This window comes from Sus scrofa, chromosome 14 (genome assembly GCF_054392235.1).
Source record: "Sus scrofa isolate SSC_HxYL_T2T_F1_AM1 chromosome 14, Sscrofa_HxYL_maternal_Yorkshire_Landrace_v2.0, whole genome shotgun sequence".
Taxonomy (NCBI): Eukaryota; Metazoa; Chordata; class Mammalia; order Artiodactyla; family Suidae; genus Sus; species Sus scrofa.
In genome coordinates this window covers 15,769,398-15,782,171 of record NC_139396.1, presented here as the reverse complement: position 1 = coordinate 15,782,171, position 12,774 = coordinate 15,769,398, and the positions used below count along the sequence as shown (strand labels likewise).

Genomic DNA, 12,774 nt, shown 5'->3' with positions numbered 1-12,774 from the left:
TGGAGTCTGCAAGTGAAGACACCCTCTCTGTCCCCAGCTGGGCTCCACCAGCATCCTCACCCCTGCCTTCCTCCTGAGACAGCTTCTCTGCCAGGGCCTGTTTCCTTGTCCAGGGAGTCAGACAGTGGGCCTCAATGGAAGAGGTACGGATGGAGGTCAGGAGGGGCTGTAGGGCCCCAAGGCAGGAGCAGGAGGAGTCTTTCATTTGTTTATTTGGGATTGCAGGCTTGGTTTGTGGGGTGGCCACTGTTGGACGGAAATGCCAAGATGGGGCCATGGAAAGCTGATGGAGCTGGTGGGGGAGGGGCCGCAGTTTCCAGAGAAGAGACTGGACTCTGAGGCAGAGACAGGAGCACAGGAGCTTGGCGGGTCAGCACCAGGCCTGCCACGGGACCCGGAGCACAAACAGCAGCAGGGTCCAGGTCTCTGAAGGCACAAAGGCTGTGCCAGGCCCAGGCGAGCCAGCAGCCTGCAGAGACTGGGATGGAACCTGGGTGTGAGGAGGAGGGGCCATGGGCTCAGGGAGGGGTGTGCACTTCTGGATCTCGTCAATCCAATGGGAGAAGTAGCTGACATTGGTGAAGATGCTGGGGTAGGTGGGATGTCGGCAGTCCAAGCCCCAGCTGGCCAGCCCCACCAGAACCCATGAACTGAGGAGGTCACAGACGAGGGGCCCCCCGGAATCGCCCTAGGAAAGAGAGGGGAGTTACTGTGAGCAACTGAGTTAGGTCAGAGGAGTCTCTGCCATCTACGGTCCCTCAGGTGGACTTCTGGGAAGGTCCAAACACCAGCATCCCACAGCAGACCAGCCTGTTTAAGCCATGCAGGGAGGCAATGGCATCATGTTTTAGGAGGCCCCTGATTGGCCCTCAGGACAATCACAGGTTTCAGTCTATGATCATATGGACCCCTGTGCCCAGAGACAGCCTGGATATCCCTGACAAGGCACTGTCCAAGGAAGAGAAGGGACAGCTACACCCACAGTGCCCAAGAGAGTTGGTCTGGGAGTGGAGCCTGGCCAGCTCAAGCCCCTGCAGACCTCAGCTCTTGCAAGACCCTGGGCTGCACCAGCACACCCCTTACCTTGACCCTCTTCATTTTTCATTCATTTAGTCATTTGGTTTACTTTCAACACCTTGGTTGAGCAATTTCAGAAGATGCCCATACCCTGGCCTGGCGGAGGCAACCTCTATTACTCAGGGAGTCGGTGGGGGTTAGAATGAAATCTGCTGGGACTTACTAGAGTTCATGCTCTCAGGGCAGGGCCATCTGGTTGGAAATCTCCTCATGTCATCAGCCAAAGGGAGGGTCTGGTCCTTGTGGCTGGGGGTAGAGGGGCAGGGGCCTTAGTCACGCTTGCTGCTCCTCCACTTACCCATCCAACATGTGCAGCAAGCAGCCAGGAAGCCTCTGCCCTGGGCACAGGGTCTCCTCCTTTGTGGTGCTTTTGTAAATAAGCCAACCAGCCTGCCATTGGCAGATGTGACATGTGGAAACAAGGCATGGAAGGGTTAGGACAGGAAGGGAAGGGCACTTCATCAAGTGGAGGTGAAAGGCTACTCTTCTTGCACTAGGAAACACAAGGCAGAGTTTCCAAGCGGGAAACAACTGAACTTTCTGAAGCAGGAGCACTGGGAGGAGTAAGTGCAGACCAGGGAAGGAGGGATATGCCAGGTGGGTGGGAGGAAGAGCAGTGACATGTGGGGAGTGAGGAAAGTATATGGGACGAGGGGTCTCAGGGCCTATGGCAGAGGGTAGGATTTGATCCCCATGGAGAACTGTCTAGGTCATGTCTAGTGCCTGGATCAGTCCAGTGCTGTGTGGAGAATGAACCAGCTGGGAGGCAGCTACAGGAGAGATTACTGATGGAGAGGGGCCAGGTGGTAAGAACAGTCAGATTTGGAACAATAGTTTGAAGCTGCCTATAGGACCTGTCAAATCTGAGCCTTTCTGTCATTAACCATGGGGGGAAGTGCAGAGGGATAGAAGCAGGCTGAGCATGGAGCCCTGGGGCCCCAGCATTTAGAGGTGGGAGGGGAGGGGACCAGGCATAGAGCAGAGCATCTGGTGAGTGCCTGGGCCCAGGAAACAGGAGGGAGACTTGCTTAAGTGCCAAGTGAGAGGAGGACTCAGATCCACAGGCGGTTCTGGTGAGACAAGCTATTGGGGATGGTGGCCTTGAGGTTTTGGATAGCAAGCTGGGGACACTCCTAGGTGGAGTGGGTTAGATTCAGGACTGTTGGGAGGAGTCTTTGGGGGAAGGGAGGTAAAGAAACTGAGCAGTAGATGGTGCGCATTTACACAGGAGCCATGGAAGGGGCATCAGAGGACATGGAGCAGGAGAGACTCTGGGCATGGCAGGGATGGAACTTGAGGCTGAGGAGAGAGGGAAGACGCTGGGATAGACGGTGTGTAGGGTTGTCAGGACGAATGACGCTAGTCTGATTGGCTGCTGTGGGGTTCTCAGTGAAACAAGCAAGATCTTCAGCTGAGAGGGCGGGGTGGGGGAAGTGGCAGGTTGAAGGAGAGTGAAGGGTACATGGTGTGGTGGCCAAAAACAACCCTCAGAGATGCCCATCCTCATCCCTGGAACCTGTGGCTATTAGCTCATGTGGCAAAGGGGACTCTGCAGCAGTGATGGAGTTGAGGATCTTGAGCTAAGAAGGTTTTCCTGGATTCTCTGGGTGGTCCAATGTAATCAAGATCCTCATAAGGAAAGAGAGACACAGGAGGTCAGAGTCAGAGCAGAAGATGTGGCGGAAGCAGAGGCAGAGGTGTTGCACTTTGAGGACGGAAATGGTGTGAGCCAGGGAATGAGGGTGGCCTCTAAAAAGCTGGGAAAACCAAGAAAACATTCTCCCCTAGGAAAGCCTCCTGAAGGAACCCACCTGGCCAACACCTTGATGTTAGACTTTTGACCTCCAGAAATATAAGATAAATTTCCGTGGGTTTAGCCATTCACTTGGAGGGGATTTGTAGCTCCAAGTAAGGCAGCTCCAAGTAAGGCACCTTCTTGGGAACGTGCCATCATTACTTCAGCCCTTCCCCTCTGTGGTCCCCACCTGGGGTGGCCTCAGCCCTCTGCACGGTGGACCCCCTCCCAGCTGTGTGAGGCCAGTGGAAGGCCTTTCCCTGTTCACTGCAGCCCTCAGGGATTCACACAGGGGACCCATGCAGTTGCGGAAATGATGACGGATTCTCAGTCAGGCTCCAATAGCCTCCTGACTCCTGGGGAGCTCTCAGAAGGCAGGAGAGAGCCTCCTCTGGGACCATCTGTTCTACTGCATCCACTTTTCTAGGGCAGATGTCGGTACAGCCCTCATAGCCTCAGGGGGCACCCCTTGAGAAGTGGTGATGCGACTACACCAATAAATTTCCTCCAAGGTTAACTGCGCTACCTGACTTTTCATTATTGTTTCTATATTCTTTAAGGTGGACTCTGGAGGTCTTTAAAAAATTAAGAGATGTTCCCATTGTGGTTCAGTAGGTTAAGAGCCTGACTAGTACAAATGAGGATGCAGGTTCAATCCCTGGCCTTGCCTAGTGGGTTAAGGATCTGGCATTGCCACAAGCTGTGACATAGGTCCTAGAAGTGGTTCAGATCTGGCATTGCTGTGGCTGTGGCAAGGGCTGGAAACTGCAGCTTCCATTCAACCCCTAGCCTGGGAACTTCCATATGCTGCAGGTAGAGCAGGAATAAAAGAAAGGAAGGAAAAGGAAGGAAGAAAGAAAGGAAGGGAAGAAGGGAGAAACCCCAAATCTAAGGTATCACATGAAACGTGAGCTACAGTTTGCACTACTGTAGATACAAAGCAAACCTTGCATGTGCACTCTTGCATGTTCATGCATGTGTGTGTGTGTGGGGGGGTGTGGGTGTGTCTGTGTTGGGCAGGGCCAGAGCAGTGAATTCCACCTTCAGCAAGAGGTTGGGTCTAAGCCAGGTACAATCCAGAGAGAGGGAGGCAAACCAGGCCAGGAGACTGGAAGCCAAAACTTGTTAAGTACCTACTGAATGCCAGGCACAGTGCTGCATTTCTATAGGAACCTTCTTCAGTGGAGGCCATGAGCAATTCCATTTCATGGGTGAGGAGACTTAGCTAAGGCCACAATCCCAGTCAATGGAACCAGGTCTGTCTTGCCCCACAGTCTGAGCATTGAGTGCCTTGGCAGGCTCTCTCTCCTCAGACCTGTTTCTGGACCCCCTGTGCAGAGGGAGGGGCCCTTGTGGGGAGAGGTGGGAGCCCCAGGTTGGAGGGTGGGGTCCAGAGCAGGTGACATGGCAGAAGATGAATCTAGGTGGAATCTCTCAGTCAGGCGGTGGTAGGTGGAAGGGGAGGCAGGAGGGGGGTCATTTGCTGGGACTCCCGAGTGTCCAGCTCAGGGGTATTCTCAGCCTGGAGAGAAACCAGCGGAAGAGTGGGGTCGAGGGGCACTACGAATATCCAGCAGGTGAGCAGACACAAGGCTCTGGCCTTGAGCTCCATTGGCATAATTCCTGCAGGAGAAGGGAGGTGGACAAGGCTGTAAGGGAGGTCCATGGTGACAGCTGGATGTGGACTGGGCAGGGTGGGGGCTGAACACTTGTTCCACTTCTGGGTGGAGCTGGCTCTGTGAGGAGGCCAGACCAGGCCAGGCAGCTACAAATCTATACCACTGTTTAAGAACTGGGAACCAAGAAATATGGGTCTGCCTTCTACCAGCAGCTCACTGGCCTGCCATGAAGATATCTATCCATGTGGCCTTCTCATGGGCTAGGCTAAAGTCACAATCCCAGTCATCTTGTCCCTCCTGTGTGCATCTCCTGGGGTGCCAAGGCATAGTGCCACAAACTGGGTAACTATAAAAACAATGCAAATGTATCCTCTCACGGTTCTGGAAGCTGGAAGTCTGAAAGCAAGTGTCTCTGTGTCTAGCCCTCTTCACATAAGTCATTGGTACAGGGCCCACTTGAAATTTACAATGGTCACATCTCAAGATTCTGAACTAATCACAGCTGCAAAGACTTATTTCCAAAGAAGGTCACATTCTGAGATTCCAAATGGATACGAATTTAGGGGACACTATCCAACCCCCTACACCACCCTTTCAACAATCCCATGAAGGAGGCCTCAGACTCCTACACCGTGAATAAGACACAGGCTCAGATGGTGAAAAGACCACCCAAGGGCAGAGCAGTGCCTCTAACTCCAGAACCCTCACCCTCTGCCCTCCACTCCACGATGCCATCTGTGTAAAAGCTTGGCACCCAATGCCAGTTCAGGGTGCTGGGCCCTGAGGGGATGTGGTGAAGGCCTGGAGGCCAGGTGAAGCTTGGAGTCAGAACACGCAGGCCCTCCTTATTTTACGGGAGTGCTTTCCCTCTTTGGGCCTGTTTGCCCACTTCTAAAATAGGACACTACAGAGAGTGGATAGACATCTTCACAATTCAACAGTACACTCATGTCTGGAATGTACATAATAGACACATGTACCAAGAGCCCCTAAAGAAAAAGACACAGGGGGAAAAAATGGAAGGTAAATTAGGAAGAAGATATTCAACGGCAATAAACCTACGGAAGTATATTTCATCCGTCATCAGGAAAATGCAAACCACAATAAATCATCACCATTAGGAAGGATGGAAAGTGCCAAGTGTTGGTGAGCTTGTAAACTCTCAGCCACTGCTGGAATGTGTGGAACTGGTGCAACCCCTCCGGAGATGTTTGGTAACATCTGCCAAAGCTGAACATGCAGATAGTTTTTAATCTAACAGTTCTCCTCAGGGGCTTCTGTGAAATCAAATAGAAAACCTCTGGAAGTGAAATGAAATGAAAAACTTGGAAGCTACAAAAATATCCATCGAGAGCAGAACTGCCCATCGAATTCAATTCACACGATAGTGTCTTGCAGGGCAATGAGGCTGAACAAACTATACCTACGTGTGACAGTGTGGATGGACCTCACAAACATAATGTTAAGACGTGAAAATCTGACAACTGGAAATAAGCTCTACTTATGGAAAATTCAGAATCTAATATAAAGTGTTAAGGTGAAGATGAGAGTTTCCATTGAGTGTTGGTGACAAGAAGGGGAGAGGAGTGTTGGCCACCTGGGGTGTAGCACTGTGAAAGTTCATCAAACTACACATGTAGGGAAAGAGTATGAATGCCTTCTTCTGTATGTATATTTCAATAAAGGTTTTAAAATATGCCTCGAAAATAGATGCTGCTGGAGTGTCCTGCCAGTAGTAGTTGTCCTCCTGTGCAATGGGCTGAGGAAGGGGCTAGCCTGGGGGACACTACCAAGAGATAGAGCCTGGGAACATAGGTAGAGGGACGAAACAGAAGGTACCAGGGGTCTCCACAAAGAGAGTGGAGGCAACACAGCCTCACACCATGGAAACTGAGGCCCTGAGAACAGGCCAGGGAAGAAGGGAAATGACCTCACTTACATGGCAGATGGCCTTTCCTGTAGAGAAGTCCCCAACACACAGCATCTCCTCATACACGGAGAAGTTCTTGCTGAGCCTGTGTCCATATACCAGATTACAGAACTGGTTCTCAATGAGGCCCACCTTAGCCTCCTGGAGATGGAAGGGTGTGGGCAGAGGCGCTGTGAGGATAAGAAGGAAGTTAGTGAAGTTTGCTAGAGCTTAGCTACAGGCTCTTCTGCCTTACTGCTCACCACCACCCCTGCATCATAGGGTTTTCTCAGCAAAGCTGAGCTTTCAGCTCTCTATCAGTCTTCTACCTATGCCTAATAAGGCCTCCCCTGCTTCTCAAACGTTTCCAAACTCATCCTATTCCCACCACCTCTCTCATAGCAATAGACCACACCACTCGTAGTCCATAAAGAAAAAAGGCAAATCCTAGCAATGCATGCCAATCACTGATGCTTAGCAACCATTCACCAACCCACCTACCCTTTCACAAACCATCCTTTCCACTTCCATTTGTCAGTCATTACCTTTCCTTCCCTCCACTAATTCCTCCGTCCATCATCTACCCATCTTGTCTCATGCCCCATTCATCCACTCACCCTTCCATCTATCTGCTGGCCTATCCATCTTTGGATCTATCTCCCCATTCTCCCTCCATCAATCAATATATCCACTCTCTCCATCCCTCTTCCCACCCACTCAACCATCTTCCCCTCCAGGCACTCATCTTCCCTCCTATCCATCCTCCATCCATCCTCTCATTCAATCACTCATTTATTCATCTGTCTTCAGGTTAGCTATTGTTTAGACACTAGTGATAGAGGGGAACATTTTTAGTTGGGGAACCAGGGTAAGTGAAGTAAATAAGTAGGATTATTTAGCTCTGAGAAGTGTGGTAAGGAAATACAACAGGGAAATGTGACATTATGCATTGCCTGTTTTAGGTTTCACATCAAGGAAAACTCTTCAGAGGAGGAGCTGAGTTGTATATCAAAGAAATGAGTCACCCAGATTAGCAGGGAGAGCCTGTGAGGCTGGGGAAGCAGCCAAGGTAAAGGTCCTGAGGTGGGGAGAGCCTCAGGATATTCAAGGCAGGAAGGGGCCTGGTGGCTGGGATGGCGTGGGTGAGGGTGCAGTAGGAGCTGAGCAGAGAGGAATGGGGGCCAACATTGCACAGGGCCTGAGAGCCAAGGTAGGACATTTGGACAGTTTTCTAAGCATAAATGAGAAGGCACTGAGGATAAAGAGCAGGGAACTGGCACAACACCTGCTTCAAAGCAAACACTCAGGCAGTTGTGTGGAGACTAAAGTAGGGCACACAGGGTGGGAGCTAGCAGACCAGTCTGGAGGTCCATGCAAGAACGGGTGGTCTACAGGACCAGGGTGGCAGCATTGCCACCTACCCTGCTGCCAGGCCCTGGGGCATAGGCTGGGATATTAAAACAAGAAAGACAGAGTCCCTGTCCTCAAGGAAGAACCAGACTGTGTGTGTGTGTGTGTGTGTGTGTGTGTGTGTGTGTGTGTGTGTGTGTGTGTGTGTGTGTGTGAGACAATGCTGGGGACCTGGTTATCTGACCTGTGGTTGGGGATTGTTACTGATACACTATTGAGAAGGGCCAGCAATGCTGGCACATCCCACCCAGTGAAGACAGGGTCTGATCAAAATCTGACCTCCTATCCTGAGAAACACCTACCAAATTACAACCTTACAAATAATTGCAAATACACATTCTTTTCCCCCTAACTCTGCCACATAAGCTTGTGCCCAACCATAAACACTCTTTTCTTTAATAAACACTCTTACTCATGAGTTTTTGCCTGCATTTCTTCCCTTTCAATCTTAGAAAAACACAAACTTTTTCTGTGTTACTCAGTTCACCTAATAAACCTACAAAGTAGACAGTTGACCTGGGTTGGGAGAAGAGCAAAGTGAGGTTCAAAGAGTGAAACACTCTTAAGTTGTAGTCATTCTAACTTTACCTTGGAGGCTCACAGGTCAGAAGTCATAAATATGTTTTCTTTCCATTTTTCCTAAGTGCCTCCAATGGGAAATCTTGGTTCCTCAGTGGCCTAGAAGGGGCCAGGCCCCAAGCAGGACATCTGAGTTGAATCAAGTCATCTTAGATCTATAGTTGATTAAAGCCTTGAAATCAAGAAGCTGACAGGTTCCAAGAACCTGAGTTCTTAACATCCAACAGTCAAAGATTCCCAGATTTTCAGAGCTTTGCACTTAGGGAACACTGAATTTTAGAATCACACACTTTCAGAACTAGAGCCAGAATGGTTCAGTCCTCTGGAAATGAGGCACAGTGGACCAAGGTCCAGCCGTTGTTTTGCCTGGGCACCCCTACTCCCCTCCTCCCCTCCTCTGTCCTCCTTCCCTTCTTCCTCCTCCTCACTTCCCCCTTATCTGCCCTCCCACCCCAGCCTCTCCCCTACCCCCTCACTTTCCTCGTTGAGCATCCCCCAGCCAGTTATCCAGCAGGATGCATTATTAAGCAGCTGCAAGCCAGGGGCTGGGAGGCAGGCAGGGATGATGTAGGAAGTGAAGTTCACAGGAAAGAGCAGCTGTAACATGGCTATGTCACTTCCGAAGGGATGAAGCTTCTCAAAGTCTGGGTGCATGACAATCCGGCTCACGGACATCTCCAGGGTGTGCTGAGTGTGTTCAAACAGCTGCGTGCTTCCTAACAGGACCCGGTAGTTCTCTGGAGCATGGGATTTTCTGGAGGAGGAAGAGCATGCTGTCACCATCATCCCTGAGTGTGGGCTAGGTCTCTTCCCCTGCATATTCATCTAACTGCTGACATCCACCTGGACCCCTGCACCCCCCATGGTGCCAGCCTTGGTCTCTGCATTCCTAAAGTTCAGGAGCACTTCTTTCTTGAGACTGATATTCTACTTACAACCTCAGACATATGGTTTCTCCACCATATCCAAGAATCAGAGGAGCATTGAATCCTTGTGCTGGAAAGGTCTTTGGTGGGCTCATCAAATGAAGGCCCTTGGATTGTTTACAGGAGATGTTCTGGATTGACCCTGCTCTACTTTTACCTTCCCAAGGCTCCTACAACCCACCTTATGGCCCCACAATTTTCCTGACCCCTCCCTTCTTTAACCACCTTCCTGCCAAATAGCTGTTTCTCCGCTCAGTTAGAAGCACTTGCCAAAGATCTGTAAGGTAAAGGAGCAACTGAGTGTAGGAAACAGAAACTTGCATTTGCCCTGAACACAGCTGCTCCCATAGAGTAGGTGCTGATCAGATTCTGAGCTCCCAAAGCTCCAGCTCCCAGACCTGGGCTGTGATGTTCCAACTCCCTGGGGATGCCTCCTCATCTGTTCACAAGCTGGGCACTGAGCAGACCCAGGAGGGCCAGGTGTGTCAGACTCCTGAGCAGCCACATCACTCTCCCAGGGTGCCCCATCTCCCACCCGCACAGCCTGGCACCACATCTCCCACATGCACACTAGTGACCATGATTCCTCCTGGGCACACAGTTTTGCAAGAGTAAAAAGTAGAGCCATTCAGCTGCTCGCCAGACATGAGGTCCCATGTCCCTGCCTAGACTCAGAAACCTGGAAATGTGGGGACCTTGAGAAACTGTGATCTGAGATTGGTCCACACTGCATGGCAGCCAGAATGGACACTGCTACTCTTCTGGGGCACATCTGTGTTTGGAGACAGGCCCAGGGGCTGAGGGCAGAGTCTGGGGAGGGTCTGGGAAAGGGAGCCAGGAGGACAGTCCAGGTAGAATGTACACAGGTCAAAGGCAGGAATGACATGGACCTCTGGGCCACAGACAGCCCCAGAGGAAAGCCCAGAGGAGCTGGGGTGGGACACCCTCACTCCTCCCCTGCCAGTGCCTCTGCTGGCACCCTAGGAAAGAGGACTCACTTGAGAAAGCAGTGGGCAGCAGAAACCAGCCAGCGGGAGTTGATGAGGACAGCTCCACAGACATGCAAGCCCTGGTACATCAGGCTGGCCTGCCATGGCCACTGGCCAGCCCCCACATCCTGACCACCAGAGATCCGCCACATCACCTTGGGTTTCCCGCACGCTGTGGAGACTCCCCTGCCACCTACAATAGAGACATGGGTGAGACCCCAAATGCCACTACCAGGGAGGCCCCCTCCACTTCACAGATGGGAAAACCAAGGGCAAGTGTCCAGTGGCCTGGCCAAAAGGACACGGCTGCCTGGACTCTGCCTTTACCAGCTGCCACTGAGAATTTGACAGCAGAGCACAATGGAGCAGGCTTTCTGAGCATGAAGGCCCAGGGCTGTGGTGAGATGCCAAGGGTGACCAAAGGTGGCAACAGCTCATGGCAGCATATCTGCGGAGCTGGACATCACTGAGGGAGTCTGCCAAAGGCTGGCCATGTGCCAGGCCTTATTTCCCTGAACTAACACACCTCAACAACTCAAGGTCTCCGAAGTTGCCAACATTATGCACTCAAATCATAGCTTCTAAGGGCCGGTGCCCCTCCACTTTGCCCCAGTATCTTAGAGAAGCAGATCTGCAGGCAGGAGTCTGGGGTGATGTGTGACCATGGAACTTAGCAGGACCCCATGAGGCCTCCCCTAATAGACCCCCACCCATGTCCTCTGACTGCCTTTTGTCTGTAGAAAACTTTAGTCACAGAGTACATTTACCTGGAGAAGTGGAAAAGTGCAGGAAGAAAGGAAAATAGTCAAGCAAAGCAAAATAATATTTTAACGATTAAACAGAGTAAGAATATTTAGCTCCTCCTCAAGGACTATAGATAATATTCTGAGCCATGTCCTTGGAAATGTTTTGCAGATACTGAAACCCCACCAGGTGGAAGAAGTTACCTATATGCTGCACACAAGCACATAGACCCAAACAAGGTGGAACCAGAAGGTGGATGAGGTTGACTCCCAAGTACTTCACCACCCACCAATCAGAAGAAAGTCTACAAGCTGATCAAGCCCTGCTCTTTGAACCTCACTCAGCCCTCGAGGTGGGGGCACACAGCCTTGAGGCTGTTACCCCACTGTGGCCCCCTCTGCCTGGCAAAGCAATTAAGCTGTTCTTTTCTACTTCACCCACAACTCTGTCTCTGAGATTCAATTCAGAGCATGTCCACAGAGACTGAGTTTCAGCATCAACCTGGGGAAAGTCACTCCCTGCCTCTGACTCAGGATTCTCCATTTACAAATAAGAGGGGTGGGCGTTCCCTGGTGGTCTAGTGGTTAGGACTTGGTGCTTTCACCACTACGGCCAGGGTTCAATGCCTGGTCCAGGAACTGGGAATCCCACATTAAGCTGCGGCCAGCAGCGGAAAAAATAAATTAATTGATTAAAAAACACTCTATGCAGTGGCCAAAAAATTAAATAAATAAGAGGGAGTGGGCTAATGAAGACAGCCATGGTTCTGGGACCCACACGTGAGGGCAGGGGTGAGGCCAGGGCCCCTAGAGCAGGCATCCTGCTCTAGGGCCTGGGCCCCAGGGACTCAGGGCTCCCCATTCAGCAGTCCTGGGCTTTCCTCCACCCAGCCTCAGGCTGGACCCTGCCAGTGCCCACTTGCACAGCCCCACAAGGGTCCTGGGGCAGTTTCCATCCCAGAGGCCCCTCAGTAGGGGTCCTGTGACCCACCTGTGTTAAGGTGGTCTCTGGGCTGCCTGGTTAGATGGACCTGACCGCAAACAAAAGAAGAGGTTCAGTGACCCTGGGCACCAAGCCCTGGTCACAGTCAAGCCCCCTCAGGCCCTGCAGGCCCACCTTCTCAGCCCCACACAGAGGCCCCCACGCACCTGTGGCTTCCCAGGCCAATGGCTGTGCTTCCGGAGTCAGAGGCCCACCCTCCACCGCTCGCACGGCTGCAGGAGCTGGGCCGGGGTCGGCCCAGGACCCTCGCAGGTTTAGGGTGGTGGTGGGCGACCATGGCGGCAGCAGCACCAGCTGCAGCCAGAGGAGGGCGGCAGGCTGGCCTCCTACTTGCCGAAGCCTCGCCTCTGAGACCATTGTCAGTGCTGTGGACCTGGGCCTGAACCTGGCCTGACTCAGCCCTGGGCCTGGACCCTGCCCCCGCCCTGGCCAAGGCTTTGACCCCGCCCCCACCGCGCCTTGACCCCGCCCCAACCCAGCCCTGATCCCACATGACCTTCCTATTAACTTTTTTTTTTTGTCTTTTTGCCATTTCTAGGGCCGCTCCCATGGCATATGGAGGTTCCCAGGCTAGGGGTCCAATTGGAGCTGTAGCCGCTGGCCTACACCAGAGCCACAGCAATGCGGGATCCGAGCCGCGTCTGCGACCTACACCACGGCTCACGTGACACCGGGTCCTTAACCCACTGAGCAAGGCCAAGGATGGAACCCGCAACCTCATGAT

General features: G+C 52.1%; 1 protein-coding gene across 1 annotated transcript; it reads right to left on the bottom strand.

Moving 5' to 3' along the window:
* Nucleotides 1-204: 204 nt before the first annotated feature.
* On the bottom strand, nucleotides 205-12,496 carry LOC146396348 (putative serine protease 47). Its single transcript, XM_084996395.1, has 5 exons — nucleotides 12,197-12,496; nucleotides 10,314-10,497; nucleotides 8,866-9,143; nucleotides 6,431-6,591; nucleotides 205-688 (listed from the first exon to the last, which is right to left on the bottom strand). Exons 1-5 carry the CDS (start codon nucleotides 12,405-12,407, stop codon nucleotides 371-373), a joined length of 1,152 nt encoding a protein of 383 aa, XP_084852521.1. The 5' UTR covers nucleotides 12,408-12,496; the 3' UTR covers nucleotides 205-370.
* Between the last annotated feature and the right edge of the window lie 278 nt (nucleotides 12,497-12,774).